Source organism: Trachinotus anak, unplaced genomic scaffold (assembly GCF_046630095.1).
Source record: "Trachinotus anak isolate AG129_WGS33_773 ecotype Australia unplaced genomic scaffold, CSIRO_AGI_Tana_v1 ptg000034l, whole genome shotgun sequence".
NCBI lineage: Eukaryota > Metazoa > Chordata > Actinopteri > Carangiformes > Carangidae > Trachinotus > Trachinotus anak.
The window spans coordinates 5,915,242-5,942,607 of record NW_027273885.1 but is presented as its reverse complement, the minus strand read 5'-3'; the positions used below and the strand labels follow the sequence as shown (position 1 = coordinate 5,942,607).

Sequence of the window (27,366 nt, the reverse complement as noted above, 5' to 3'; positions counted from 1 at the left end):
TTAGGAAGAGGGAGTGCTTTTAGTGTGTACACTGTCTCATTGTTGAAAAGTGGGCCATGTGAGGCATCTGACTTCTTTTTCCATTCATTGTTAACAGAATTAGAAACTATTACCTCAGCATTTCACACAGGTTATTTTAAGGATTTCTACAGTTCGGTGCCATTGCTTCTTGTGCTGTCATCTATCCTTTGAATTAAAGCTGTACTGATTTGTTATTTCTTTATTTAGGTATTTTATTGCAGAAACAGCTCTCATTTACTGCTACAGAAAGTCTATCTATAGAATAACCACAAAAGCCACAGTAGCTAATAGAGACCCGAAGTTTTGAACCTATGCAGCCAGCAGGGCGAGGTGGAGGGACTGACTAGGCCCCTGGCTGAGATGAGATGCTGCCTTTAAGTGCTTTTGGAAATTACACATTTCAACTACCAATTTAGAATGTGGGATATTTCTGTGATACCCCAGTTTGTCCAAATGTGATATGCAGGAGGGGACTGTGCATTTGGGAACCATGTTACTGATGTTGCAAAAATACAAAGAGGAGGGTGTGTGTGTTTTAGCCCTGTGGTTACAGGGCTTGGGGCTAGCTAGCTGAGCTAGCATGTTTAGCTGTTCCTAGAATTGTGAACAAAGTTAGACACTGGTTCAGATGACCACTTTGGAATATTTTCAGCATCACATAATAAGAGAAAAATGTTTCTATGGTTATACTGTAGATGCCATCTTAGGAGAGACAGAACAAGTTTTTCTTAAAGTCTCAAGAAGCCATCAAATTATAAGAAAAAAAATATGGTGTCAACCACTGTATGTATAATTAGAGTGTTTCTTAATTTCCACCTTGGTAGCGTGATCATCAAGTTCAGACAACCACCTATTCTACTGAACTACTACAGCCCAGTATCACCATGCATCCCAAGCAGGGCTTGTTAGAAATGAAAACCAAGGATGAACCTGGCTTTGAGGATGAGGCTCCTGACGTTTGGTCTTGAACACTGTAAAATGAGCCCACGACCCCTTGTTTTGGGAGTGCATCAGTTTAATCTTTCCACTCATAAGTCATTTTTATCTCTCTTGCACTTTAGCTTTGTCCCTTTGTGATATCTGACAGGTGCAAGTAAAGTTCCTAAAAATCTATTTACAGAAATAGGCCACATTTTCAAGTACCTAAATTGCCTAAAATAAAAGAAGAAGAGGAAGAACTACTTAATTAGAGAGTGAGTAATTTATTGATGATGAAGTGGGCTATGAGCACTCTGGCTTTGTATTAAATAGGCTACTGGTAGGCATGCTGAAACTCCAGTTTGGTGTTGATCATTGGGTGAAGTGCTGCCTGCTTTCACAGCTGTTTTTTCAGTGAAGTATTTTGTTGTCAACAGTGGCAGAAGAAGTACTGAGTTAAAGTAAAAATACATACATTTGTTAAACACTATTACTCTAATCCTGCATCTGTAAGTCCACTGAAGCAGAAGTACAGAAGTGTTAATAGCAAAATATAATAGAAGTAGCAAAAGTAAAAGTACACATTAGACAGTAGAATGGCCAATATGAGTTTTATATCATATAATTTATATTATATTGATGATACATTAATATGTAAGAGGCATTTGTGTTGTAGTTGGTGGCGTTTAAGCAAATTTTAACCGCTTTATATACAGTTGGATTATTTATTTATTTATTTATTTATACGCTTTATTTCTAACTAATGAGTAACAACTAAAAAGTGAAACTACATTGAATTATTGTGGAGGAAAAGTATAGAGTAGTAGTTACTCTCCACCGCTTTTTGTCATTTTCTATTTTCAGTCCCTCTAAAATAAATCACGCACAAGTCGAGTTGGGTATTTTTTTTTTACGAGGCGAGCTTGAACGCGTCGCAGATTGTAGCCTACTTGGAAGCCGGCGGGTTGGGCCAGGCTCCCGTGAATTTGCACAGACCTAACGACAGGCCGGCGACTGAGGAAGGGAGCGGAGCCCGACGCACACACACGGGGTTAATCTCCAGAAACAAAGCGGTAAACCGACTGAAAGTGTCCCAGGAGAAGTTCTGGGTTTTGCAGCAGCGCCGCTTCTCCTCGGCTTCACCTCTTTGGCTCACTGTGGGATAGTGATTGGAGTTGACAAGCCCGCTCCGCTACTGTATCTACTCTCTGCCTCCTCCTCCTCCTCCTCCACCTCCTCCTCCTCCTCCTCTCCCGCTCCACACAACCAGGAAATCGTCGAGGTGTGCTCCTTTATCCCGCTGCTGGCTACCCCGTTTGCGGGTGTAGATGCGCTTTTCTTGTCGCCGATTTTTCTCGGTTTTTTTTTTTTTTTTTTTTTTTTTTTTTTGTTTCACCGGTTTGACTTTTTTTGAAAGCCGGGCTTCAGCTCTGAAGTCAGACAAACTTGCCTGCGAGGAGAGGATCTCCACTCTGGCCGAACAATGAGGTGGGTACGGCGGCACAAATCCCCTTCACCTTCATTGTGTTTCCAGCCTACATTTGGGTGTTTTTCGGCTCCTGGTTTCACAAAGGCGACTGGTGAAGGCTGACCCTGAGGCACCTCTCCGGGGCCTGCCGGGCAGTTGATTTGCCCCCTCACTTGTTTTCCAACACATAAAATCGCATTTCCCCCTCAGGAGCAACTCCCCGCTTGTGGCTTTTGTAGCGCTGTTCCGACCACAGGGGCACACATGAGACTTTGTAGCAGGTTTTTGTGACCTTTGATTAATATGTTTGATGGTGTGTGTGTGTGTGTGTGTGTGTGTGTATATCAAAAAAAAGTACTGATGGTGATGAAAGCCTAGTCCTTCCTGTTGTAGTGTGGCTGCCTTCAGGAAAATGTTCACAAGTTGGGGTAGTTCAGCAGGTCAGATGACAACAACATACTTGTGTATCTGTTTGAAACACTCACTCCATGTTGGTTCTTTTGTTTTGCTCCTTTGGCTGCAGCAGCTCACTATTATTGCGGCACGTACCCAAAGTAAACCACCGTAATGCAAAAATAACTATGATATATTAATAGTGGATTAATAACTAAGCTTAGAGCTGATGTAATGGTGTCTTACTCTGAAGCAGGTTGAATTCTGCCCTATGCAGGGGGCTGCACAATTGGGTCACCAAATTCATGTGCTGTTTATATCATGCCATGCATTCCACAGACTACACATTCAACTCATCCCCTCTCCTACTATTCGTCTCCCTCTGGGAGTGCAGAGGTTTGCACCGAGAACAAAATAGGTCTGTGGAAATTTCATGTCCACGAATTCCACATCCTGTCACAGCCTGTGCAGTTGGCAATTACATGCTTTGAAGTTCGCTGCTGGCTGGGGCTTCTCTAGGCTGATTCCTTTTTTTTTTTTTTCTTTTTTCTTTTTCCACACTCCTTCACGTTTAAACAGAGAAGCACTCCACTTGTGTCAAGGACCAACTTTGTCGTCTTAAAGCTCGACAAATGCAACTTTCATTATGAACCATGAGGTGCAGTGGAGTGTGTTGGTGCAGGGCCGATAACCTGTGTGACTAGTTCTTTATCTCAAGCTTACTGCGCTGCCCTCTCTGTAATAATATATCTCATGGCTCTCTCGGGCACATGGGTTGGTCTGAGTTTTGTATTTGTTTTGCACATACTTCTGCATGGTAACTTTGATTACAGCAGGAACAGGAGGCACTTGAGCTGCCTGAAATCCTGCCACAGTCACAACAGTGCATTAAACATACCCTGCTAATGAGGCCATTAATAAAGTTAATGCAATAATTAGCAAAAGCTAATGTGTTAACATACTTTACATGATATATATATATATAGGCAGTTTGATATGGAAGAAGTGGCATCTGTTTTTCTTGTTGCTATACCTTTTAAGTATACTTGTGGAAGAGTTTCTGTCAGACACACGTACACATCATGACAGCACACTGTCTATGGTGCATAGTTAAATGATTACACATCATACGACAAGATAAGCAAACTGCTTTTTATTGTCAAATTGCATTCAGAAAACACTTCCCCATCCATAAACCACCGCAGCAATTAGACGGCACCAAAAACAAACAGTGTAAACATTAAAATGTCGAGCATTTATTAACCACGTTCAGATTTCACCCGGCCCCTGTCTCCTGGATGTTGTTAGGTAGCGTCTGGCTGGACCGCTGCAGTTCTTCTGAATGGATATCGCTCCTGCTGGCGCTCCATTGTGGCCTGAACAGTTCATGTCACCTTGTATAATAGGTGAAGACTGGAATGCAGCTCCGCTCATGTTCATTGTCATTTCTCCCCGTGGAATGTAAATGTTGACACAGAAGTGCAGTCAGTTGGTCAAAAGTTCAGCAGTTTGACCCAGTTGAGAAAAGGGGCTCAGCAATACATCCCATCTTTAAGCTGCCTTTACAGCTGCAGTCAGGAGAAACCAAAGCGTTGTCTCCGCTGACCACTCTCAGAGCGCATCTGTTGGTTGGTATCCTTGGGTTATGAGGCACTCAAAGTGCATCCATCTGCATTGTGATTCACTGCTGTTGTCAGAGTGGTGACTCCCATTTCCCAGTGTGACTCACTGACTGGGTCTCTGTGATTAAAAGAGCTGTCATATCAGACACCAGCAGTATGGCTGCCTTGGGGGTCAGGTATTAAAGCACATGATGTGAGTACACACACACAGACAGACAGACAGGTGTAATGCATCTGCTTAACACTTCAAGGAGTTCCCTGTGCTCGGTTTGGAAGCTCTACATGCCTGGAAGCGACGCCAAACCTGGCTCCTTCACTGTTCTCCTTTCACTCCTGCATGAGGGTATTATTGATCAGCCTTAAAAGCAAGGAAATGGCCTCCCCCTCAGTCTCCTTTGTGTCTCGGCTCGAGCTTTTTTTCTGCCTGGGCAGTAACTGGAGAGGAATGCAGCTCTAACAGTGATCTTTAGCAGTTTTGTTGTCATGTCTTCTTCCTCTAATGTTCTACTTCTTGACCTCATGTCCCAACAGGCCAGTAGCTGTTATTTAAGGAGTTTAGCAATAATATTGTGTCTGTCCATGAAAGGATAACAAGATGAAACTTATTGGTGTTGCGATAGCTGTATGTTCATGCTGTGTTATTGTGTAATGTCCGTGGCTGGTGTGTTGAGAGAGTAGATGATATTTCATGTCTCCACTTGTTCTTCTAATCTCTTGCACAATTTTTTTTGTTTTCTTTTGAAGTCTGATGTCAGTGGCAGAGGCTGAGTAGACTTTCATCTTGTGTGCAACTCAATGCGTACTCCCTAAAATATATTTAAAAATTCAAATATTAAGCAAAGAAATACGTGTGTACTTGCAAAGCTCTGTAAAACTGCATTGTTCTTAGCAGACCGACAAATTTGTGTACCCATAAACATAGGAGACGTTCTGCATGCGTGAAATTGTTACACCTGAACATGCTGAACATGATCAGCCTTTTCTAATTTTTTTTTTTTTTTTTTTCCCCCCAACCAAACCCCATGTAATATCCACACTTACACCCACGTCCCAGAAGCAATAACAATTTGAGGTAATTGGGGTGTGCTTGTGGGAACTCTTATCTATAAAGGATTAAGAGTAATGGCTTTATTTCATGCATCATAAAGAGTTGCATGTTGATGCGCCCTTCAGGAGACTCCTCACGCACAGACGCCGTGTCCAAAATGATCACAAAGCCCATGTGCCTCATCACTCCACGCGCACCATTATTAAAATGGTTCAGCCTTGTGAGTTTGTCTCTCACAACACCCAATCACAGCGACCCCCTCCCCTGAAACAATTATACCCCTCTTGGCCCTCCCACTCCTCATACTCATAAATAGGCCATTATGCCAGCCTGCCTCTTGGATTAGACGATTTGCTGCAGGAGTTACTCAATATACAAAACTTTCTATTGTCTACTTGGTGACAACTCCAGTTTTCTTGTTGGTGGGTAGTGTTTTTTATCTTTAATTGTGTCCCCAGGCTGTTGTGTTCTCTCCGTATTTTATTGTTTCTTCTGTGATCACTCGTTTCAAACAGAGCCTTTACCCCAGCTAGCATGTTGGACATGTCTCACCCATATTAAGCAGTTTCTCAATGAGCTTGGTGTTTTGAAACTCACATTGAATCCTCTGTCACAGGAAGTGAAGTGGGGAGAAATTGTGTAAATTGCTTACAGTCAGTAATGTGGATACAGTCTTCTGTCATGCCAATAAACAAGTCATTTATCAGGCTAATATGTCAACAATTCTCTGGTTCCAGCTCCCACACCAGAGGATGAGCTGCTTCACTGTTTTATATCTTTGTTAATTGAATTTTTATCAGTTTGGATTGATCGGACAAAAAAAAGCAAATTTCAGATGTCATCATGGGTCCCTGGAAATTATGTAGGGCCTTATAAACTAAATGCTTAATACAGTCTTTAAACTAATTGCTTGACACGTTGTTCAAAATTCTTATGTATTGTGATATACATTTTCCAGAGACTCAAATGAGAACCTTCTCATAGATGAAATTACCAGATGGGGCTGAGACAGCTTATGGTTCAGTAAATACCATATGTGACAAATCATGGTTCTCCATTAAATATGTGTACACTTCCAATATTGCTATAAGCAGTTAGGATTAGGATAGACAGTCTTCGTTCATTAGTGTAATACAACCAGAGATATTAAACTAAATCATCTCAGGATATATCATATATCATATCATGCAGCCCTGCTATTAAGTAATGCAGGGCCTCGTGGCTGTTTCTGGAAAAGATGGAAAACAGGAAGTAAATATTTCTATTGTCCAGATAAACATGGCCCGAAGCGTAGGAAATTACCTCTGTTCTTTGTGTGTTTTTAAACCACAGCACTGAGATTACAATTCATAGAGCTTAGTTACAAGCAGAATATATTGATCTGACACTCGGACTGAATCATTTCACTTCAGTCATTCAACCTGACAGTGTCCTCATTTTTACTGATTTCATGCTGGGATTGGGGCTTCCGTGTGGTTTACTTTACCCAATCCAGAGCTGCAACTCTAATTAATTGATTATCAGCAGAAAGTATAATCAGCAACTATTTCTATAATTGATTAATCATTTTAGACGTTTAAGCAAAAATGCCAAGTTCATTCAGTTTCCAGCTACACAAATGTGTGGATTTGATGTTTTTTTTTGTTATATAATGATACATGTTGAACATTTGTTTGAATTAAAGTAGCTATATGAATACTTCAGTCTGGACTGAGAGAAGTTATAATTAGTATTTTTCATCTCTTTGACATTTTGTAGACCAAACAGCAGTAGCAGTGTAGCAGTGGCTGATTTTAGATTTAAGATTTGTTATGTCTGTTAGTGAGTTAAGTGCTTCTCGATCTTGCCTAGCTTGTTGCCATTATCTTGATGCTATTGTTCATGGATGTCCCATTTATACACCTCTGCTTGGACTTTTCCCAAAACCACTGAAAACAGCCTCAGTAGACATATATGTCCATTTAAGCTTCTATATTCCATCTTGTTTGACTTTTTTCTGGCAAAGATCAAGCCATCATCAGTGTGAAATCCAGCAGAGCCCTGTGGAGTGGACATAATGAAGTTAAGTGCACATCTGCAAACCCTGTGGTCTTTTCAGCAGCAGCCAGACAAGAGTGACATCATCCCAGATGATGGAGAGTGTAACATCGTAGGGAAACCGAAGCTTGTTGTGTGGAGAAATGCAGCAGTGATATATTGTATGCTCAGCACTACTAATGGGCACAAAGATACAGTGGGCTCATAAAGGGGTCCACTGCCTAATGGAGCGTAATGGATGCCAGCTAGTATAAAAACTGCTTTATGCTGTCAGCCATCTTAAACTGTCCCACTGATCAGGTCCTCAGATCTTAGCTTCACTTATCTGGGCTCACGGTGATACACACAGGCTGTCTGAGATAAAACAGCACTGGAGGAAACCCAGGAACAGCTCTACTGGTCTGATATGCAACAGTTTCCTTACATTATCATTAGGCACCACTTATACTGTGGGCGATAAGGAGGGATATTATTGCCTCAGAAAATATGAGCTAAAGGTTTATTACTAAACTGAGAGAGACAGGCTTGCAAGGAGAACCTGTTTTGACCTCTTCTGTTGAATTCTGAGCCATTTTCTGCATGGGTGATTTTCTTTTTTTTTGGCATGAATAGCGATGCACATAATCTTGTTTACAAAAACACTTTTTGCTGTCCTGGATGCTGACTGCATTTCCCTTTCTGGCCGTGTGAAGTCTGATCAGCAGCTTGCTCTATCTGAACGGTAAAAGTTCAATTTAGTCAGTTGAGTGGTCTGAGGAGGGCTGTCTTTTTGGTGAAGATGGTTATGCTTACTGTTGAGTCATGGGTGGATGCTGGCATGATTTATTTTTTTTTGTACTGGTTTGTTTGTATACAGTTTATACAGTGCACTCCATAATGTTTTTCTCTTTGTTGTCTCAAGTTTACACAGTTGTGATTTTAGTGCACATTCTAGGCTTTAATTTAAGAGGATTTGGATGCATTTAGTGTCCATCATGCTGAAATTACAACACTTTTTATACACAGACCCTCTCATTTCAGGGCACCGTAATGTTTGGGACATTTGGTTTCACAGGTGTCTGTAGTTGCCATTGTTCAACATGAGGAGATGAGCTCTGCCAATGACAATCAAAGAAGTCTTTGTGAGGCTGAGAAACAAAAATAAAACCATTAGAGACATCGGACAGACTTTAGGATTACCAAAATCAACTGTGTGGAATATCATTAAGAAGAAAGAACCCACTGGTGAGCTCATTAATCACAAAGGGAATGGTCGGCCAAGGACGATCTCCACTGCTGAGGGCAGAAGAATCTTCACTATGGTTAAGAGTAATCCTCGAATGTTTGTCCGACAGATCAGAGAAAGTCTTCAGGAGGCGGGTGCGTATTTGTCAGAAGCTACTTTCCGCAGAAGACTTCATTAATAGAAATCAAGAGGCTACAACGCAAGCTGAAAATCGTTAGTTAGCCACAAAAACAGGATGACCAGATTACAGTTTGGGGAAGAAGGACCTGAAAGAGCCTGGAGAATTTGAGAAAAAGGTCTTGTGGACAGATGAGACCGATATTAACTGAACTGCCCACAATCCAAAGCATACCACCTTATTTTTGAAACATGGAGTTGGGGGCATATATGGCTGCCGCGGGTACTGGTGCACTTATCTTCATTGATGTTTCACAGTTAATTGTGAGCTGTATAGGAACATCTTATATGCTCAAGTTTCAGTAAATGGCTCCGAACTGATTGGGTGGTGCCTCATCCTACAGCAAGATGATGATCCTGAACATGCTGCAGAAGCAACAAAGGAGTTTTTAAAAAGTTAAAAAATGGAAAGTTCTCAAAATGGCCAAGCCAGTCACCCCATTTAAATTTTCAATTCAAATGTTCCAAATGCTGAAGGGAGAACTTAAGGGGACAAGCCCCTGAAACAAGCTGAAGATGGCTGCATTAAAGACGTGGCAGAGCATCACCAGAGAAGATACTATAACACCTGGTGATGTCTATGAATCTCAGACTTCAAGCAGTCATTGCTTGCAAGGGATATGCGACAAAGTACTAAACCATGACGGCTTTAATATTTCTACCATTTCTGTGTCCCCAAACATTATGGTGCTCTGAAATGAGAGGGCCTGTGTTGTAATTTCAACATGGTGCAAATACCCTTAAGGTCTTCAGTCATGTCTGAATGGTTTGAGGGGCATATCAAGGAAAAATATGTCTTTGTCCTACACATTACGGAGGCCACTGTATAAACTGTAGTGTGCAAAGACCTTTAGCAATAGAAGCAAAGTGAGGAAGCTTTCAAAAACTCATCTCGTTAATAGTTTCTATTTGTCAGTTAACTTCATACAAAGTGCAGCAAACACTGAAAAACCAAAATCACAGTAATATTCGGTGTGACCACCCTGTGGCCCTAAAGCAGCACAAGTTTTCTCAGGACACTCTGTCTTCTTCTCTTCATGTAATCCCAGACTGACTCCATGATGTTGAGATCAGGCCTCTGTGGGGGGTCACACCATCTGTTGCGGGACTCCCTGTTCTTCTTGCCACTGAAGATAATTCTTTATGACTCTGAATGTGTGTTTGGACTCTCATGGTGTTGAATGAATGTGGGACAAATCAGATTCCTCCCTGATGGTGATGAATAAGAAAACATTAGGGCTGCAAATAATTAGCTTAGGGTTGTTCAGTTATCAAGTAACAGGTTTTGGGGCAAAGCTTTTACATCTGATTAATCGTGGAAGTCTTTATTGCCGACTCTTTATTACACTTGGTTTTCTATCGTAAACTTGGTGTCCTGCTGATAGCCGGACAATTGGCTGTGTGCATCGTGCTGCAGATTGGGTTTTAAAAAGAGGCAACACTGTGCAGAGTGGATGGAGTGTAAGTCGGCCGAGAATTGGCAGTGCCAGTGGGAGGATTATCCAAGTAGCCAGTATCTGCAAAGCAGGCTAATGTAAGGTCAAAGTCTACGCACTCCTGCCTCCATATCAATGAGCAGCAGGAAATGTGATTAAGGTGTTGCCTTCTCTTTCTTCCTTTTCTTAACTTTGCCTTTACCCAACATTGGGTACAGAGTTGAGTGAAGACGTCCTTTCTTCAGTGCGAAGGAAAATAGTGCTACAAGTCAGGGCAGCGGAGAGTTTCTCTCTGGTGATTGTTCCTCTCCAGAAGTGCACGCCTGCCTCCTCCTTGGCCTGAGTCGAGGAGGATGTGCTCCAACCTGTAAAAGGAATTGAGCACAGTGAGGAGGACAGAGGTGAGACGGTTCCAAATATGGGCATTGAGTGTGCCAGTCGTGCCCCCCCCCCTTCCCACACAAACACACACACACACAAAAACACACACGCACGCACACACACACACACACACACACACACACACACAACCGCCCTCCTCTGCCTCAGAAGCAGGAAGGAATTCATCTCAACTCTTGAAGTGGTCAACAAAATGAAAGTTCGTCCATTCAACTTTTCCACAATGCTCCATAAACGATGCCAGGCAAAGGATGAGTCAGTGCGCTAAGAACGCTGAGGGGTTTTCTCAGTAGAGGAGCTTCAGCTGGAGACGTCCGACTCTGTTCAGACAAAAATATTGAGAAGAGGAGTTTGACAATAGCTCAGATAGCCTGGATGCCTGTTTCTGTGTGGCTGACTCGTGGAGGAAGAAAACTGTAGCCTACAGCAAGAGAGTGTGTGTGTGTGTGTGTGTGTGTGTGTGTGTGTGTGTGTGTGTGTGTGTGTGTGCTTTTAGCAGCATGCTAAGACCTGTGTGAGAATAAACAGGCATGAGGAAAAGGACAAAGAAAGAGGGAGTGAAGTTAGCCGAGGAATAAAGCAAAGGAGGGCTCGCAGAGATCTACTTTCCTGGCCTCTCCTTCAGTCTAAAGCCTTTTCAGTTTTTATTTCACCTTCACTAAAGTGACAAGATGATTATAGAGAAACAACTTGCTCTCCAAAGAGTCATTTTCCTGGTGAAGTAAAAAAAAAAAATTAAGTTCATCGTGTTCAGTAGAATGTATTTTAAATGTATTTTACTCAATCCTCTGAAAGGCTTTTGTGAAGTAATGTTAGTTCTGCTTAAATTTCCAGGTCATTGCAGTTTTGTAAAATGTTTGATATTTCAGCAAAGAGAAAACATTTCTGCTTGTTTCATATATGACAACTTCCAGAGGAAGGAAACATAAATGAGCATTTAAGTTTCAATTGCTGTACTTGTTTGTGTTCTCTCTCCACCTCATATTCGAAGAAAATAAGCTGCCACAAGTATATTCTCTCGTCTGGACGTCGAGCTACATATTAACATTTATGGGGCATTCGTCTCTCACAACAGGACCTGCCCTTTGCAGTTTGAAAGCTTATCTAGCACCTACTGATTCAGTCAGTGATGATCGTTCAGGGGTTGATTCCAGTGTCATGTGGGCCCAGCTGAACATCACTGACGGCCGTATACATACCCTGAGGGTGGTTTGAGGACAGCGCACTGTCAGATGACCGGGCCCGCCGTCAACAGGCTATTGTGTGGGCTCCCCATGTCCGAGTCAGCAGCAGAGGTCAAGTCCTCTACCACCATCATGACCCCAGTTCAGTGTTTGTAATGAGGCAGCAGAATACCAACATGTTTTTTTTTGTTTTTTTTTTTTTTTTACGCTTACCCCTTTTTTTTCTTTATTCTGCAAACCTGCAGAAGTAAGAAACTTCAGAAACACCCATCTTTCAAGTGATTTTTCAGTCTCTTGTAGAGAAATGACTAAAAGTGAAAGTGTTGTGATCTCACACATGATTGACCATGCAGTCAGGGTTTCAGGGGCTTGGTATACCGAGGAGCATTTACATACTGGCACATGCTGAGTTTTCCCATGTTGTCTCTTTGCCACTGCAGTAACACTTCCTTTTTTCACTTCTGTCTGATGTTGGGTGTCTCTCCGGAACTCGGCTTTCCCAGCTTTGTGGCAGGTTAACCATTCAGGTGCTGTGGTGGAAAGAGGAAGCTTGACTCTGACACTTATGAATGAGATATCACAATAAAAGAATCCACCTCAAAAAATCTTCATTTCCTTAAATCAAGAGAGAGACAGAGAGAGAGAGAGGGAAAAAAAGTGCTGATAGACTGAAGTAATGTCACTTTTTTTTTTGATCTGCAGTAAATAATTTTGTAATATTCAAAAACGCACAGGAATTCACCTGTAAATCACCACTGGAAAAACATGTATCAAACATTTTTCTTATACACATCATAGAGCGTAATTCTATTATTCTATTTGATGCTTTTTTTCTCCACAATACCAATATTTATCAGTATTTATTGTGCGTGTAATCCATTCTCTGTTTATATCAGGAAGGAGAACGAGGAAGCGGTTTGGTTGCCTGCTATTAAGTGACTTATTTTCAGTCCCTGTCTGGATCTAATGTCACATTTTAACAACAGGGAAAGAAGGAAATAAGTTATGAATGACTGTTTGCTTGTGTAAGGTGCGGCGTGGCCCAGGTTTACTAATTTGACACCTGTGTCTCATCTTATGTTTCATATTTGACTCAGAGTTGTGTGTGAATCAATTCTCAAAGCTGTGAGAGAAAAATGGCATTGATGAGAAATAAAGCTGCATGGCTGTAATTCTTGTTTGTAATGTATTACAGTAGCTTGTCAGATATTTTGCAGGAGCTACTGCTACAGGTTCCAGTGTTCTTTGCTGCCTGATTACCACACAGAAAGACACTTATTCCCGAGGGCAAGAATAACTCAAAAAGCCTGAACATCATTAAAAAATGATAGTTGGTTGGAGTTGTGAGGACAAAAAAAAAAAAGCTTTTTCATATCGTGGTGTTCTGAGGAGAAAGAAGCCTGGCGAATAAGGAGAGACATGGAGCCAGAGACAAATACTGAGTGTTACTCTACTTAGTGTCTAGACAACACTGTGTAACTTCAGTCTGTCTTTTGTCCGCCCCATGACTGATGTCTGTATTTCATATGTGTCATCGTGTTTGATCAAACTATGTCATGATTCGCAGTATGAATGCACAGTTAAAGGAAATGTGGAATTTGCCTGTGCTCAGTTATTATTTAACTGTAAGAAAGGTTTGCTTATCCCTGCAACCACATATATCCTCCAGTATTATGTGAGACAGCTCTATGCACGGATGCCACCAAGAAGCATCTCCGCGCAGGTCTTATACTTGGTCGAATTGTGTGTTTGATTTGGACAGAAAGGAAGCAGAGCAAGCCAAGCAGAGTGGCAGATGAGCGTGGAGGGAGGGTCAGGTAAGAAGAGGAGGAGGAGGGAAGAGACAGAGCCACTGGGCTTGACTGTACTTGCCAGCACATTTGGGGAAAAGCTCTGAGAGCACAGCCATATACAGACATTTCCAAGAGAGCATGTGCCCCGGCCTGTGCACTGCGGTTTCCTGTTAACCCCTCGCTAACCGTAGAGCCACAGAACGACGAGGAACTCTCTCTGGCTGTAATAATGACAAGTTAAGACAGACTGGGTGCAGTTTTCCAGTGTGCTTCTGAGTATGTGTGCGATTTGCATATCATCCTGCTGGTCATTTTCATGTGGTGAAGTGTTGTAGCTGTTTGCCTGAGGTGTTTTAAAGGTTGGTGACTCAAATCCCTCCGAGAGCATCAGCCAGTGACCTATTTGTGCTTAGTAGAAAACCTCTTAAGTCAACCGGTAACTTAGTTAGCTTAGGTCCACAGCCAGCGTCAGTGTACTCACTAGAGGACTGGTGGTCTTTGTCCGAGGGAGGACGGGAACAGATTGTTTATGACCGCGCCTGCTATAATTTATTCCAGTGCTAAAACACAGTGCAGTCAAACCTGGCCACGAGTCCTTTGCAGCAGGTTATAACACATGGACACGCGTGTTGGCAGGTTGACAGGTGTGTGGATGTGTGCAAGTCCCTTTATTTATGCGCGTGGGCCACACGCTTTTAGAGTTTCAGTGTCCGTGGTTGTATCAATAATGCAGCCGCTCTCAATCTCACTCCCGAGCCTTCGCTTTCTCTGCCATTAAATATGCATCCATTTCCCAGTCCTGAGTCTCTGTCCCCTCCCACTTCCCATAAGCCCTCTCTGCCCCACACATCAACAGCATACTTGATGCAGATGAGATCAGAGAACGCTGCAGTGCCGTCCAGACATAGGTGGTTTTCACCTGCTTGAAGGGACCGATGGGCAGGATTGTGCCTGCTGAAGGTTTTAAGGCCACAGTGAGTGCTTTGACCTTTTCCAGTGTGCCTTATCTCCCTTGTAAAAATCCTTCCTTTATATGCTGTTTTCAAAATGTTACAAGTTAGTTCCCTCTGCGCAGACTATATATATATATATATATATATATATATATATATATATATATATATACTAAAATGCATAACATACAAAAACATTTTGGAAAGCCCCTCTGGAAGTAGTTCTTTAAAGGATTTTGAATGAGATACTAAGTGAGACATTGAACTTGAAAATGCACTTGTGAGTGTTATTTGGTGGACAAAGTATGTAATGAAAGTCAGCTCCCTATGATCTGAACCAGTTCTGTAATGCATTTTGTTTATTTATTGGTCGACATGTGTACAGTTACAGTAGGATCTGCAGTAAGCTAATATCTCCAGTGTATCTGACTCGGAGCAAATCACCTGTCTGCCTCTGTTCAGCATGGACTGAGCCACCTCTTACAACATAGCAGTATTTTTTTATAATTCATTTTTATACAAGTCCTGTCTCACTTATCACTATTAACTTGTTAATTGTGTAAGATTAGCTCATGTCTCATTACAGCTCTGTCAGATGGTGGGTTTTCTGCCTGAAGGTATTTCTCCTGAAATGTTAAGAGGAATGTTCTAAGTTTGACCTTTTTTAAAAGTCAGACTCACAAAGTAGTTGAAAGTTTGTGTAAAGTGCAATACTTTATATAATATAGCTAGTCTCTCTAGCTACATGTTCCAGCCAAAAAGTTACCATGAAAAACTAACATTCACTATGGGCATAATTATAATACAACTTGTGCCAAATAGCACAATCACAGGAAGGTGTTTGAAGTTTATGTAATACATTTTTCTGTGACTGACACCAAACCCAGAGCTGTCTGAAACTGTAAACTATAACCTGTCTGTTACACAGATAGTTCATGCTAAAAGTCACTCACTGGTTCTAAGAGGAACCCTGAACACCTCATCATTCATCCGAACATACGTCTGTCCTCATCTTTCCTCTCATTCTTTTGACCTCATTGTCAACAGTGAAGCAAAGATATGATTTCATTAACATACACTCAATATAAATGTTATCAGCTTGTAGAAAAACATAGGGGGTGTGTGTGTGTGTGTGTGTGTGTGTGTGTGTGTTTCTGTTGACACATTGATTGTTCAGGCTGAGGCAGTCCTTATTAGGCAGTGCTGGCAACAGGAAGTAGGTTGTGGCTTTGGTGCTGTGTCACAGGAAGCAACAGATTGTATCATGGGCAGGACAGATGGAGGGAGAGGTGGAGGAGATGGATTAGGGGAGAGCATGGGGGGGCAAATAAGGAGATGAAGGGGGAGGAATGGTTAAAAAATTGTAATTGACAAGCTACCTCTTTGTTCTCCTACATCCTCCTCTACAGCCTGTACTCACTGTTAACTGTGTATTTATGAGGCAGTTGGTTGGTGTTATTTTCTGTTGTTGTAGGTCGGACACATGCATGAATGTCATCTTTTTATATTTCAGTGCTGATCAATGCTATAATAAATCCTAAACAAATGTTGACATTTTATGTAACCTCTCATTTTGAAGCATTTCTTGGCCAGAAGATGTTCCAATTTGTGTATAACAGGAACTTGCAAATATTTTTTTTGTGTTTGCTATTTGTTTGGGCAGATTTTGCTGTTGTATAAATCTGTCATTCTTTTTTTTTTTTTTTATCTGTTGATTTCGGTGTCTAACATGCAAACGTGCACACACTCTGCAGCCTCTAGCACTGCTAACTAAACTTTCATACATGCAGGCATTCCTGAATGTGTTGTAACTTGTGTTTGTGTGTGTATTCGTCTGGCATGTAACTATAAATAGATGTTTTGTCACTGATCTCAAAGCACATGTTGCTATGTTGTTTTTTTTTTCTTCTTCTTCTTACAAAGTGAGATGAGGTGGAGGTTGATGTGGAGCAGGTGGAAGATTCCAGAGCCTTGCCTCTTTGGCAGAGTTTGGCACAACTTCCTGTCTTTGTCAGGCTCCATTGTTGTCTCGCCGCCCATCTTGTTTGGGATCGAACTAATCTTTTTCTCTTTTCAAATCAACACTTTGCTGCTTTCTTTCCCCTGGTCTTTCTCTTCCTACCTCTCGTATATGTGTCAGTACACAGTGTTTTCTGTACAAATGGGAAACGCTTGAATTACTCCACAAAGTTTGGTTCACTTCTCCATGAAGATTATGTAATCTGTCATAATACTGTATGTCAGCTTCCTGTATTGCGACATTGTGGGTTAGATGAGATGAAGTCAGGCTACTCTCAGAAATCTGACTCTCATCTCTACTATGGTTTGTTTATAATGGAGTGTTTTTGATCTGTTTGTCCATCCGGTGTCTCCAATTCCTCCTCTCCTCCCTTTGTGTTTGCTTCTTCCTTTCCAGCTGCAGTCCACATCAAATACCATTATTTGATAGCATTTCAAAATAAGATAATGATGATGAATTGTGGTTTTACAAAAGTCTTTTGTCCAGATTAAAAAACACAGATTTTACATTATATTATTTAGCTTGTAATATGATCTGTCATTTGTCATTAAATGTTGTACAAATCAATAGTAAAATAGCTTTATTTTCTACTTGTACATCAGTGTAAAATTGTTGGATTCACGTGTCACACTTACAGGGTGAAATGGTTAAGAAATATGAGTCTTTGTCAGCATTGTCTACATACATCCATGAGAATCTGTTCATTCTTGGGGCTGTCACCAGAAAAAATATACCAGATGTCTGTGGTAACGGTCACAAAGACTGCTTGATCATACAGTTGTTGGCTGAGTGTGCAGTCACTACCACAAGCCTTCGTGGTTTAATTTTTGCGGGTGGACTTTCATCTTGGAGCTGAGTAGTCTCTGCTCTGACATACAATCTTTACACGAAGGTCTTCTCCATGTCTTCATGGCTGCAAACAGGAAATGTGTTTTGTTGTGCAGGCTTGGTTAAGCACAGGAATTGATGTACCTTTTATAGCCTTTATACAAATAATGAGATTTGTTCATGCTGTTTTTGGGTGAAGAACTTGAAGCTTGGCTGCCAAGCACCTTTATCAAAAGAATACCAAATAAAATCTTACTTTCACTGAGCGAGATCCCTGTGTGCTTAAGAAAATTAATGTAGTCTCTCTCTGTTTTGCCATCTCTTTTACAGTGAGTCCAGTATTTGCCAGGCTCGGGCCACTGTGATGATCTATGATGATGGCAATAAGAAGTGGCTGCCGGCGGGCGCTGGACCCCAGGCCTTCAGCAGAGTCCAGATCTATCACAACCCCTCCACCAATGCCTTCAGGATAGTGGGACGTAAGATGCAGACAGACCAGCAGGTAAATCTGCCAGCTTTGTGTATGCTTTGTGTCTGACAGATTTTGTGTGTGTGTGTGTGTGTGTGTCTGAGTGACTTTGCCTGTGGAAGTGTGAGTGTATGTGGTTGCCTGTACCTCATTCATCTGTCTCCGTCATACGGCCCGTGGGTGTCTGTGGACTCCTAAGGGTGTATGAGTCAGCAAGTAGGTGTGAGACAGTCTATCTTTGTATGTTCCCATTCATCCACAGTATCACTGTCTATGTGATACTACACACTAGGGCTCGGTGTTGAGAAAATTTACTGCATACACTGTAATTTTATCAGTGGTCCCTTAGAAGGCAATATTGTCAATCGCTCTATGATTTTATTGCTCTTTATGCACTTTCATTTGGTCAATCATTTACTTTGATGCATAGACAACAGCCTGAACTCTGTACTGGTGGGACATTTATTCTCCTGAAACGCTTATTATAATGAACTAGTGGCTGACTGCACGTTTTCACCTCTAGTGGCCCATTTCAGTTCATTTGATCATGAATTGTGAAGTTGGGAGAGTGAGAGAGGTTAAGGCGTTCTAGATTTAGTGTCCCTCTCCTTGTTGAAATTCCTCAAAATGTCAGTCCTGGTTGTTACTCCCACTGTTTTGTGTTTTGGATAACGAGAGAACATGTAAAGAACAGTTCTGCAGATGCTTTAGAGGAAACTGGGAGACAAAACCAAGTAATTGTTTTGATTGTGTGCAATGTGCAGGGACGATTTCAAGTGTCTTTACAGTAATTTGCAGCCATTTTGTTTCATTCAGTTGTGCCTTGTACTCATTGACCTCACTGGAAAAAACCCCAGATGACAGTCATTTGAATTACCCTTGAATTAGCCATGGTCTGAAGGATGCACATACATGCTGTGGGTGGGGTTTTGTGCTTGTTTTTATAAATATTGTCTAACCCCCACATGTGGTCCAGCAGGGGATCCAGATTTAGACACTGAGTGCTAGAGCTGAATTTCTGTGGAACATGTAGTGTTCATTTTGGGCATGATGTTGGCATTAGAAAAGGAGAACAACGGTGGTTTCCTTGACGTTATCACCAGATTATGACTCACATCAGCAGATAAAGGTGGGCAGGTTCTAATTTAAAACGCTGGGTAAACTGAGTTTGGGTGGGTCCGTTGTTGACTACGCCCCTCCTCTCCCTGCTGCCTCAGTGTCTCTCTCGCTCCTTCTTTAAACATTCACGACTCTAAAGTGTCCCCCAGAGACAGGTCTTAAAGTGGATGATGTTTCCTGTGAGATAGTTAGCCTGCTCAACCATTTCCTGTGACAATTTAGGGAAAAGCCTGATACCCAGTAAGGACTCTATATTTGTGTCTGTTGGAGACATGCAGCTTGGTTTGGGATGTTGGTGTCAGAGAGCAGCAAGGAGCTGATGAGAACATAGGGTGGCTGTATTTTCCCTCTACGTCCATGTTCTCCCCTTTCTCTTTTTGCTAATATTAAGCTTGTCTCCTCAATTGTTCAGGCTTTTTTATGTTGCTTTCTTTCACTCAGAAAAGATACCAAAGCTCCTCCTTTTGATCCTGATTTTCTTTTTTTTTTTTATGTGCTTGTGGTCACATCCTCAGTACTGTTCCTGCTGCCTTTTGACAGGATTGATGAGACTTTAGGAATATCACTGTCTGCAGTGGCAGCTGAACTCGCTGTCCTCTCTTTTCAGAGCACGTTGATCGCTATGATACTCACCCTGACAGGGTCTCCTCTCCTCCTGTCTGCTCTGTGGAATCCAGAGGCTGTTAAACAAATAGTGAAATGGTGTGTCAGCACATTCAGGCAGCGCTCAAAATCCAGAACATTTTTTTTCTTCTTCCCGGTTCATAGGCTTCACGCCACCTGCTGGGTGGAATACAAACCAGGGTAATTTATGCACAGGCAGGGATGTGGGTTTGTTGGTTTTTTTTTTTAATAGCTTTTCCAGTCTTCTAGTGAGGGGTCCGCCTCCTAGAGGCTTTTTTGGGGGGCATTTATTTTAAACTTCTGACCAGTAGTTTTGGGCTCAGTTTAATATTTTCAAATCTGATATTTATAACTGTCATAATTTGTTTGAATATAGACAAAAAAACACAGAAGCACTTATTTTCTCTATCAAAACATCCCTGTATTGATCATCTGTCCTCTTCCTTTCCCAGGTTGTTATTAATTGTCCAATCGTGAAAGGTCTCAAGTATAATCAGGCCACACCCAATTTCCACCAGTGGCGAGATGCCCGGCAGGTGTGGGGGCTCAACTTTGGCAGCAAGGAGGATGCTGCTCTATTTGCCAACGGCATGGCTCACGCTCTGGAAGTGATCAACTCCTTGGCAGATGCAGGTAAATGAGTTCTCACTAGATTCCCCATTACGTCATGTTTCCATCTGATTGGGTCTCATTCATGAAATACTCTCTACATACAGATTAGATTTTATGCACAATTTAATAACTTCATATTATCTTATTTTGGGTTAAACCCATTCATGGCAATATCTGTTCCCATGTTCTTTAATCTTTTTTGTTTGTATTGAGGACATTTCCTGTGTTGTGTTTTGGCAGGCTATGCAACCCTCCCCCGCCCGGTGTCAAATGGTCCGTCTCCAGAAGAGCTTGAACAACAGCGGAGGTACCTTCAGACATCCTCCAAATGCTACCAACCTTTGTTTTACTTTAAGTCTAAAGACCCCATAGGCACATTCTATTGTGAATCCTCTTGGATGTCCTCTGGACCAAAGATGAGCAATATCAGCAATTATTTAACAAGTAGATTTTCTCTGGAAGCAAGTGGTTTTACTTGTGAAGTTTAAACTCCCAGCTGAAGCAAACTATCCTCTGGGTTTAGTTGCATAACAATCAATAGCAAGTCAAGCTGTCTTGGCTTTGCAGTAGTCCTGTTGGCACAGTTTTGCACACACGCATATGTAGAGGATTTGATGGCATTAGCCTGACACTGCTAAACCCTCAGTCAGTCCCTGTAGGTTAAAGGTTCAAAAGGCAGCGAGGCAGACACCTCTCACATCAACCCCACCTTCTCTCCATCCATCTATCTGTTCCTCCGGCATTCAGACCTGCTGCAGTGGCACTATGCAAGCCTGCATGGACTAGGCATTAACCTTTTAATCTCATTTAGACTAAAAGGTAATATGTTGCACAGTCGGGGCAGGCTTTGTGATTGGTCAGAAAGACTGTCTGTCAAGTTACTAGCTGTCCCACTGGCTGCTGACATGCTGTGGCTGAGGGAGCCTTTAAAACCTTTGAAATCCGGCACAGATGATGGTGTTGAGGGATATTTTTTGCATGAATGCTTTTAGTTCTGATAGCATTCCTCATTATTATTTCACTGTTCAAGAAAAAAAAAAATCAAGAAAAATTGCACCTGATCTGCCCTCCCCATTCCCTGGGCTCTCTGCCTCTGCTTTAAAGCACAGCAACTCTGACTTTGTGTGTATGATTGCGTTCATATGTGTGAACTTTTTGACTGGGGTGTATGAGTACATTGTATGTGCGATGGTCTGTATACAGCTGTTGTTGTGAGTGGCAGATGTGTTGGGGGAGAGGGGACGGAGCAGTAGCGAACTGAAGCAGCTCGAATTAGGCCACCACTCTTCAGTGGCAGGCTAATCAGAAGCAATGAAATCCTACTCTCATCTATTTACCAAAGTCAGTATATTAGATACAAATCCTGATTTTAGTTCTCCACACAAATACTGTGTGTAATTAGAAGAGTTGTGTGAAAACAATGGCTGTGGCATAAATAATCCAATAATCTGCGGGATATTTAATGTGTAAATGCCCCGCAGATTTCCCATCTTACCCAACTGGTCACGTTTAGTCTGTTTAATCACCCCAATGAAATAGCTTTAAGTTTAATTTATCCATCCTGTCCACCTTTTGATTTATTTTGAGCATGTTTACATATGTTTGCCGCTGACAGATGTGTTTATTTGTGCACAGGTTGGAGCAGCAGAGGTTGGAACAGCAGGAACGGGAGCGACAGGAGCGGGAGCGGCAGGAAAGAGAGAGACTGGAGAGAGAAAGACAAGCGGCTGCAGGTCAGGAAACACCTGGGCTGATCAACATATCTGTACTTAACTACAATACAGTCCAGGCTTAGTAGCACCTCATATATCACCAAGTCCTTTTTCTTAAGGCACATACCTGCTATGAGAGATAAAATCTTGTGAGACTGTGCAATGAAAGCCCAGTGATTCATGGTGCTTTGATCTAAAGAGAGTAAATGTTAATTCAACAACCAAACACAAGTTTGGATTTTATATTCTTTATACAAAATATAATGGATCAGACATTGTTTTGGATTGTGAACCAAATATTTCACCACATTTTACCCACAACTGTTGACTTCTCTGTGGAACCTGTTACTCTTTACATGACAGTACACCTGCATCACTCTCAATGACGTGCATCTTGAATCTCATCTTTAGATGGTTTGTGAGATGGTTACTGATGGTCTCTTTCTGTTTTTTTTCTTCTAGTCCCTATTCCTCCAGCTCCACCATTGGCCCTTGGAGGCGTCGCTCCACCACCGGCCCCTCCTCCACCCCCTGGCCCCCCTCCGGCCGCTGGCATCCCTCCGCCTCCGGGACCACCTCCCTCCGGACCTCCGCCAGCCCCACCCCTGCCCGCCGCAGGAGGAGGTGGCATTGGTGGTGGGGAAGGTGGAGGTGGTGGGGGTTTGGCAGCTGCCATTGCAGGAGCTAAACTCCGCAAAGTATCCAAGGTGAGCATGTAGCGAAACCGTTTTCTAAACCTTTGACAGTCACCTGTGACTCTGTAGCTGCTTTTGAAGTCAAGTTTAAGATGATGTACAACCACTGAATCCATTATTTGCTTTTGTAATTATGCAAATGCTGTTCTGCTGCTGTGCACAGAGTTGTTCCCTCTTGCAGAGCTATAGTACCTGCAGCCGTGCATCAGCGTTTGAGTGACTATGCCTACACAGTGTCTGCCTGACTCTTTTTGCTATTTGCTGCCCTCAGCAGGAGGACACAGGCTCTGCAGCTCCATTAGGCAGAGTTGACTCCAGCCGCAGCAGCAACTCCTCTATTGGAGGAGGAGGAGGGGGGGGTCTGATGGGTGAGATGAGTGCCATCTTGGCACGAAGGTGGGTAACACCACAGGTTTTCAGTCACATAAAACATCTAGCACACACATTCAAAAAATAGACATTTATTGTTATTCTATTACAGCTGTCACATTTTCATTTTCATGTATGTCCTACTTGTCCTTTGACTAATATTAAAATTCATAATATACTGTGTATAACCAGCTCTTGAAACTGGTCTGTTTGAATGTACATGACAACGTAACTTAAGATGATCCTTCTCTACATCAGGAGGAAAGCTGCAGACACTGGGGAGAAGCCACCTGTGAAGACACAAGAGAATGTAAGCATCTGCTTTTTGTCACATTATTTAAAAAAACAAAAACAGATAGTCCAAAACAAATATTATGTTTTTATATGTGACAAAACAGTGTAGGTGATGGGTAGTTTAAAAAATAGACACGGTTTGAGGATGACTCACTCTTAACAGACTGTCTCGCTCTTTTCTTTACAGGATGATTCAGAGCCTCAAGGTCAAAGCGGTGAGAATTGAACATTTTTATCTGTGGCATGCCACCTACATTCATTCTGATATTCACTTTACATAATGTTCAAGATGAATGTTAAGAACTTGTTTTTATGCATCCTCCCACTCAGACACCATAAGAAGACCCTGGGAAAAATCGTCCATGACCAGGTAATCCTGGATTCACTTATTTCTGTGCCGCCATCGACAGTAAATGTGTAACCCCCCCCCTGGTGTTTGGCGTCTCATGTTTGAACTCATCCTGAGAGTCGTTCTCCATCAGTGTGTGTGTGCGCTTTTGTGAACACGTACGCCTGTGGACAAGTGTGCTTTTTTGTGTGTGACCATCTTCCATTTCCATTCTAAGAGGAGAGTGTGTGTGTCTCACTAACAGGAATAACTCCATCGCCAAGAACATGGACTCCACTCCCTCATTGTCCCAAGGTTCCAGGTATACGTGCTGTCCCGTTCACTCGTGACCTTAGTTCCCCTTGCTTTTCTTTTCTCTTCAATTTAGCACAGCATCACTGCAACCTACGTACCCAGGTAGCGTATTTTGCAGGTGATAGCACCCTCTAATGGATCAGAGAATGGCATGCACCCCAGGGACTTGCAGGTGTTCCAGCTGTGGAGTGTTATCTCTGAAAACTGAATAATAAGATAAGCCTGAGGGTGTGATTATTGTTTATTTTTACATCTCACCTCTGAGTCGGTGCTGTCCTCTTGTGGTTTCAGGTGGCTTAGCTTGGTTGTCTGTATACTGCAGTTGAGGCATGTGTCTGCAAATACACCAGGTTTATTTAGGTTTATTTAAGTATACATCAGTGGCATTTCTTTATGGATGCTATGAAAGGTAGGTTAATGAGCTTAGATATTGCAGCCCTCATTGCATCTCTGGGTGTGTGTACATCTCTGCGTCTTTCTGTTCACTCTCCCTTCAAATCTTTGCTACTATGGTGATGAGCTTGATTGACAGTCGCACTGTCAACGCAGTCCCATGGACCTTCTTGGCTTTTTTTTTTTTTTTTTTTTTTTGTGAAACACAGAAGCATAAAATAATTGTCTGTATTTGTCTGTTTTGTTGTCTTGTTACAGGGTGAAGCCTGCGGGCAACAGCAATGATGCAGCTGGAATGGATGACTCAGATTTAGAGAAAATGAAACAGGTGAATTTCTCATTAGCGCAAAAGAGCTGAACCTGAATGAGTACGATGACATGCACACCCACTCCAGGAAAAAAAAAACACTAAAACTAGTGCAGCACCCTCTCTCTCATACCAGTTAAAATAAGAATATGGTCGGGGAGGGGAGATATCTGCTTACCCACCAGCTGCATGTTTACACAGATTAACAGAAACCAGGTTATTGCAATGCATGTAAAGGCATTCTCCCATAATCAGCATAACCTTGTTACTAAAGTCCATGTAAACACACTGAGTGTCAGTGGCACCGTATCACCATGACTAACATGGTTTGTCAATCAATGTTTCTGCAGGAGATCCTCGAGGAGGTGCGGAAAGAACTACAAAAAGTCAAGGAGGAAATTATTAGAGGTAAGATTATGTATTCTAAAAATAATTTATCAAAATAATTAATTTATTAATTTTGCCTCAATATACAGTACTTCAGGTACTTAATTTTTTTTTTGTCCCCTCTACGCTTTCACAGCCTTTATTCAGGAGCTGCAAAAGAAAAGCACATAAGTTCTGCTGAGTGTCAGGTGTAATGGAGGGATATGATGGATGGAGGTGGCTGAAGCCCGTTGGGACCTCTCCTCCACTGCGCCCTCCCATGTAGCCCAGGGATTTCTCTTTTTCACCTACACATTTTCTCTTTTCTCTCTTTCTCTCTCTCTCTCTCTATCTCTCTCTCACACACACACACAAACACATGTGAGCATACCTGCTTATGTGTACAACATGCATATTCACTTCATGTAAATGGTAACCCAGGGAACCTCCTCACGTCGCCATCCGGCACTTTTGATGATCACTCACTAATATTGCAGTGGCGATACCATCTGTCCCATCTCTCCCCTGTCCATTCATCCCGTCCCCTTGTGTCCTCTATGTGCTCTGCTCATGTGAACCAATTCAGAGCACATAGCTACAGCCACAGTTGCTCTTCCAGTTCCTCATTATGTACAGTCATCATAACCCTCTTTTCTGCAGAAGTCCTGCTACTTGTGTCTTCTCCCTTCCGCTACCAGACACAACCATTTACTGATAGAGCAGTCTTCAGTATTCAGGGACAACGTATTAGTCACATTTTTACTGTAATAGCAAGATGCTGGCATGCTGGGATAATTTTTTTCTCTCGTTCTCAGTTGACAAATTATTGTTCAACCTCAAACACTGCTACAGATAGTTCAGTTCATACATCCTCTAGTAGTTTATTGCCTCTGATGGTAAAGGGTGGAATAAACAACAATAATCGAGGATGGATCAGAAACCCCACCTCCCTGACCACTGCAGTGTCTCTCCATCAAGCGGACTTTGAGCTCCCAGCAATGGCTAAGAACCAAAACAGCACAACACAAGCCTTCACCGCTGCGAGATAGAGAAGTTAGAGGAAGATGAAACAAGCAGAGGGAATCTGATGGACAACCTGAGTGCTGTGAAAGAGGAGTTGTGTTGTAGTTTTATGATGTGTGAGAAATTTATTCTCTTTGCATTGCACTTGTTCCAGAGGAAGTGTGTCTGCGTGCCACACTGCCTTGACAGACTATTCCCTCTAACTCAAAATGAGATATTATTTGTTGACCAGTGCAGTGGTCCCACACTGTGCTTCAGCTAGTCATTTTTTTTCCATTCTAGCTATGTTTTCTAACTTTGAAACATAAAAAATGGCCATGATGAGGTCAATTAATTTGGCCATGACCAACTGCCTTGAGGATAAATATATATATAGATATATAGATATATATATATATATATAAGGAAAATATATATTTGTTTTGAGGGAAAATGTTAAAGCAAAAAATGAAATGGTGTTTCTATTTTAATTGAAGTGACTGGTGAATGGGGATTTTGTTTTCCTTTTTTTTTTTCTTTTTTTTTTTCAATGATTGTTTTCTTATGAAATGTTGTTTTGGGTTTACTGTTTCTTTTTTCTAATAGAATCTAGGCTTTTTACACTGAAATATTAAGAAAACAGCTTAGAGACACTGGATTAGAAATGCCTTTATAGTCGAATACAGCTGCTTCTTGAAATGCATCACTTTGTCTTGAGTCATCCTTTGCGTCCTGTTGTAAGATTTCTTTGACTTCTGAATTTTGACTGAAATTAAATGAATGGGGTGTGCTCTGCAAACGTCCTCACACTGAAATCTAGTTTGTTTGATAGAGACGTGAGTTTGAGCATTGCTCAGAAATGTAGTGAAATAGAAAAAAAAAATTAACAAAAATGTTCAGAGATCTTTGCCATAGATAGAAGTAGTATGTGTGGTTCATGACTGAATTGTACCATCAAGTTAAATGAGAGATTTTAATGTATTTTCAAAAATTGACTGTTTTATTTTATGTATTTTTCAAGTATTTGTTCTATAAAGGGTTAATAGTTGGACTAAAGCTATAAAAATATGCTGTTAGGGATTAAAAAAAAAAATACTCATTTATTACGGAACTGACGTACATGGGCGAATTATGACTTGGTTTTATGCAGACTATAATCTGTAAGAGAGCAGAAGCGCAAATAAATTATATTATTTTATTAAAATTTTTCTAATAATAATAATAATAATGAGAATAAAA

General features: G+C 41.7%; 1 protein-coding gene across 5 annotated transcripts; it reads left to right on the top strand.

Moving 5' to 3' along the window:
* The first annotated feature begins 1,901 nt into the window (after positions 1-1,901).
* On the top strand, positions 1,902-26,830 carry vaspb (vasodilator stimulated phosphoprotein b). Of its 5 annotated transcripts, none has more exons than XM_071471871.1 (14): positions 1,902-2,427; positions 17,853-18,024; positions 20,187-20,367; positions 20,587-20,653; positions 21,982-22,079; positions 22,521-22,765; positions 23,028-23,149; positions 23,381-23,432; positions 23,604-23,631; positions 23,747-23,786; positions 24,010-24,066; positions 24,711-24,780; positions 25,110-25,167; positions 25,283-26,830. In XM_071471871.1, the coding sequence occupies exons 1-14, from the start codon at positions 2,423-2,425 to the stop codon at positions 25,315-25,317; spliced, it is 1,230 nt and encodes a 409-aa protein (XP_071327972.1). In that variant the 5' UTR covers positions 1,902-2,422; the 3' UTR covers positions 25,318-26,830. The 5 variants fall into 5 exon arrangements, with proteins under 5 accessions (XP_071327972.1, XP_071327976.1, XP_071327971.1 ...); XM_071471870.1 differs by having other exon boundaries at positions 1,904-2,427; positions 23,025-23,149; XM_071471872.1 differs by having other exon boundaries at positions 1,913-2,012; positions 23,025-23,149.
* Positions 26,831-27,366: the final 536 nt, after the last annotated feature.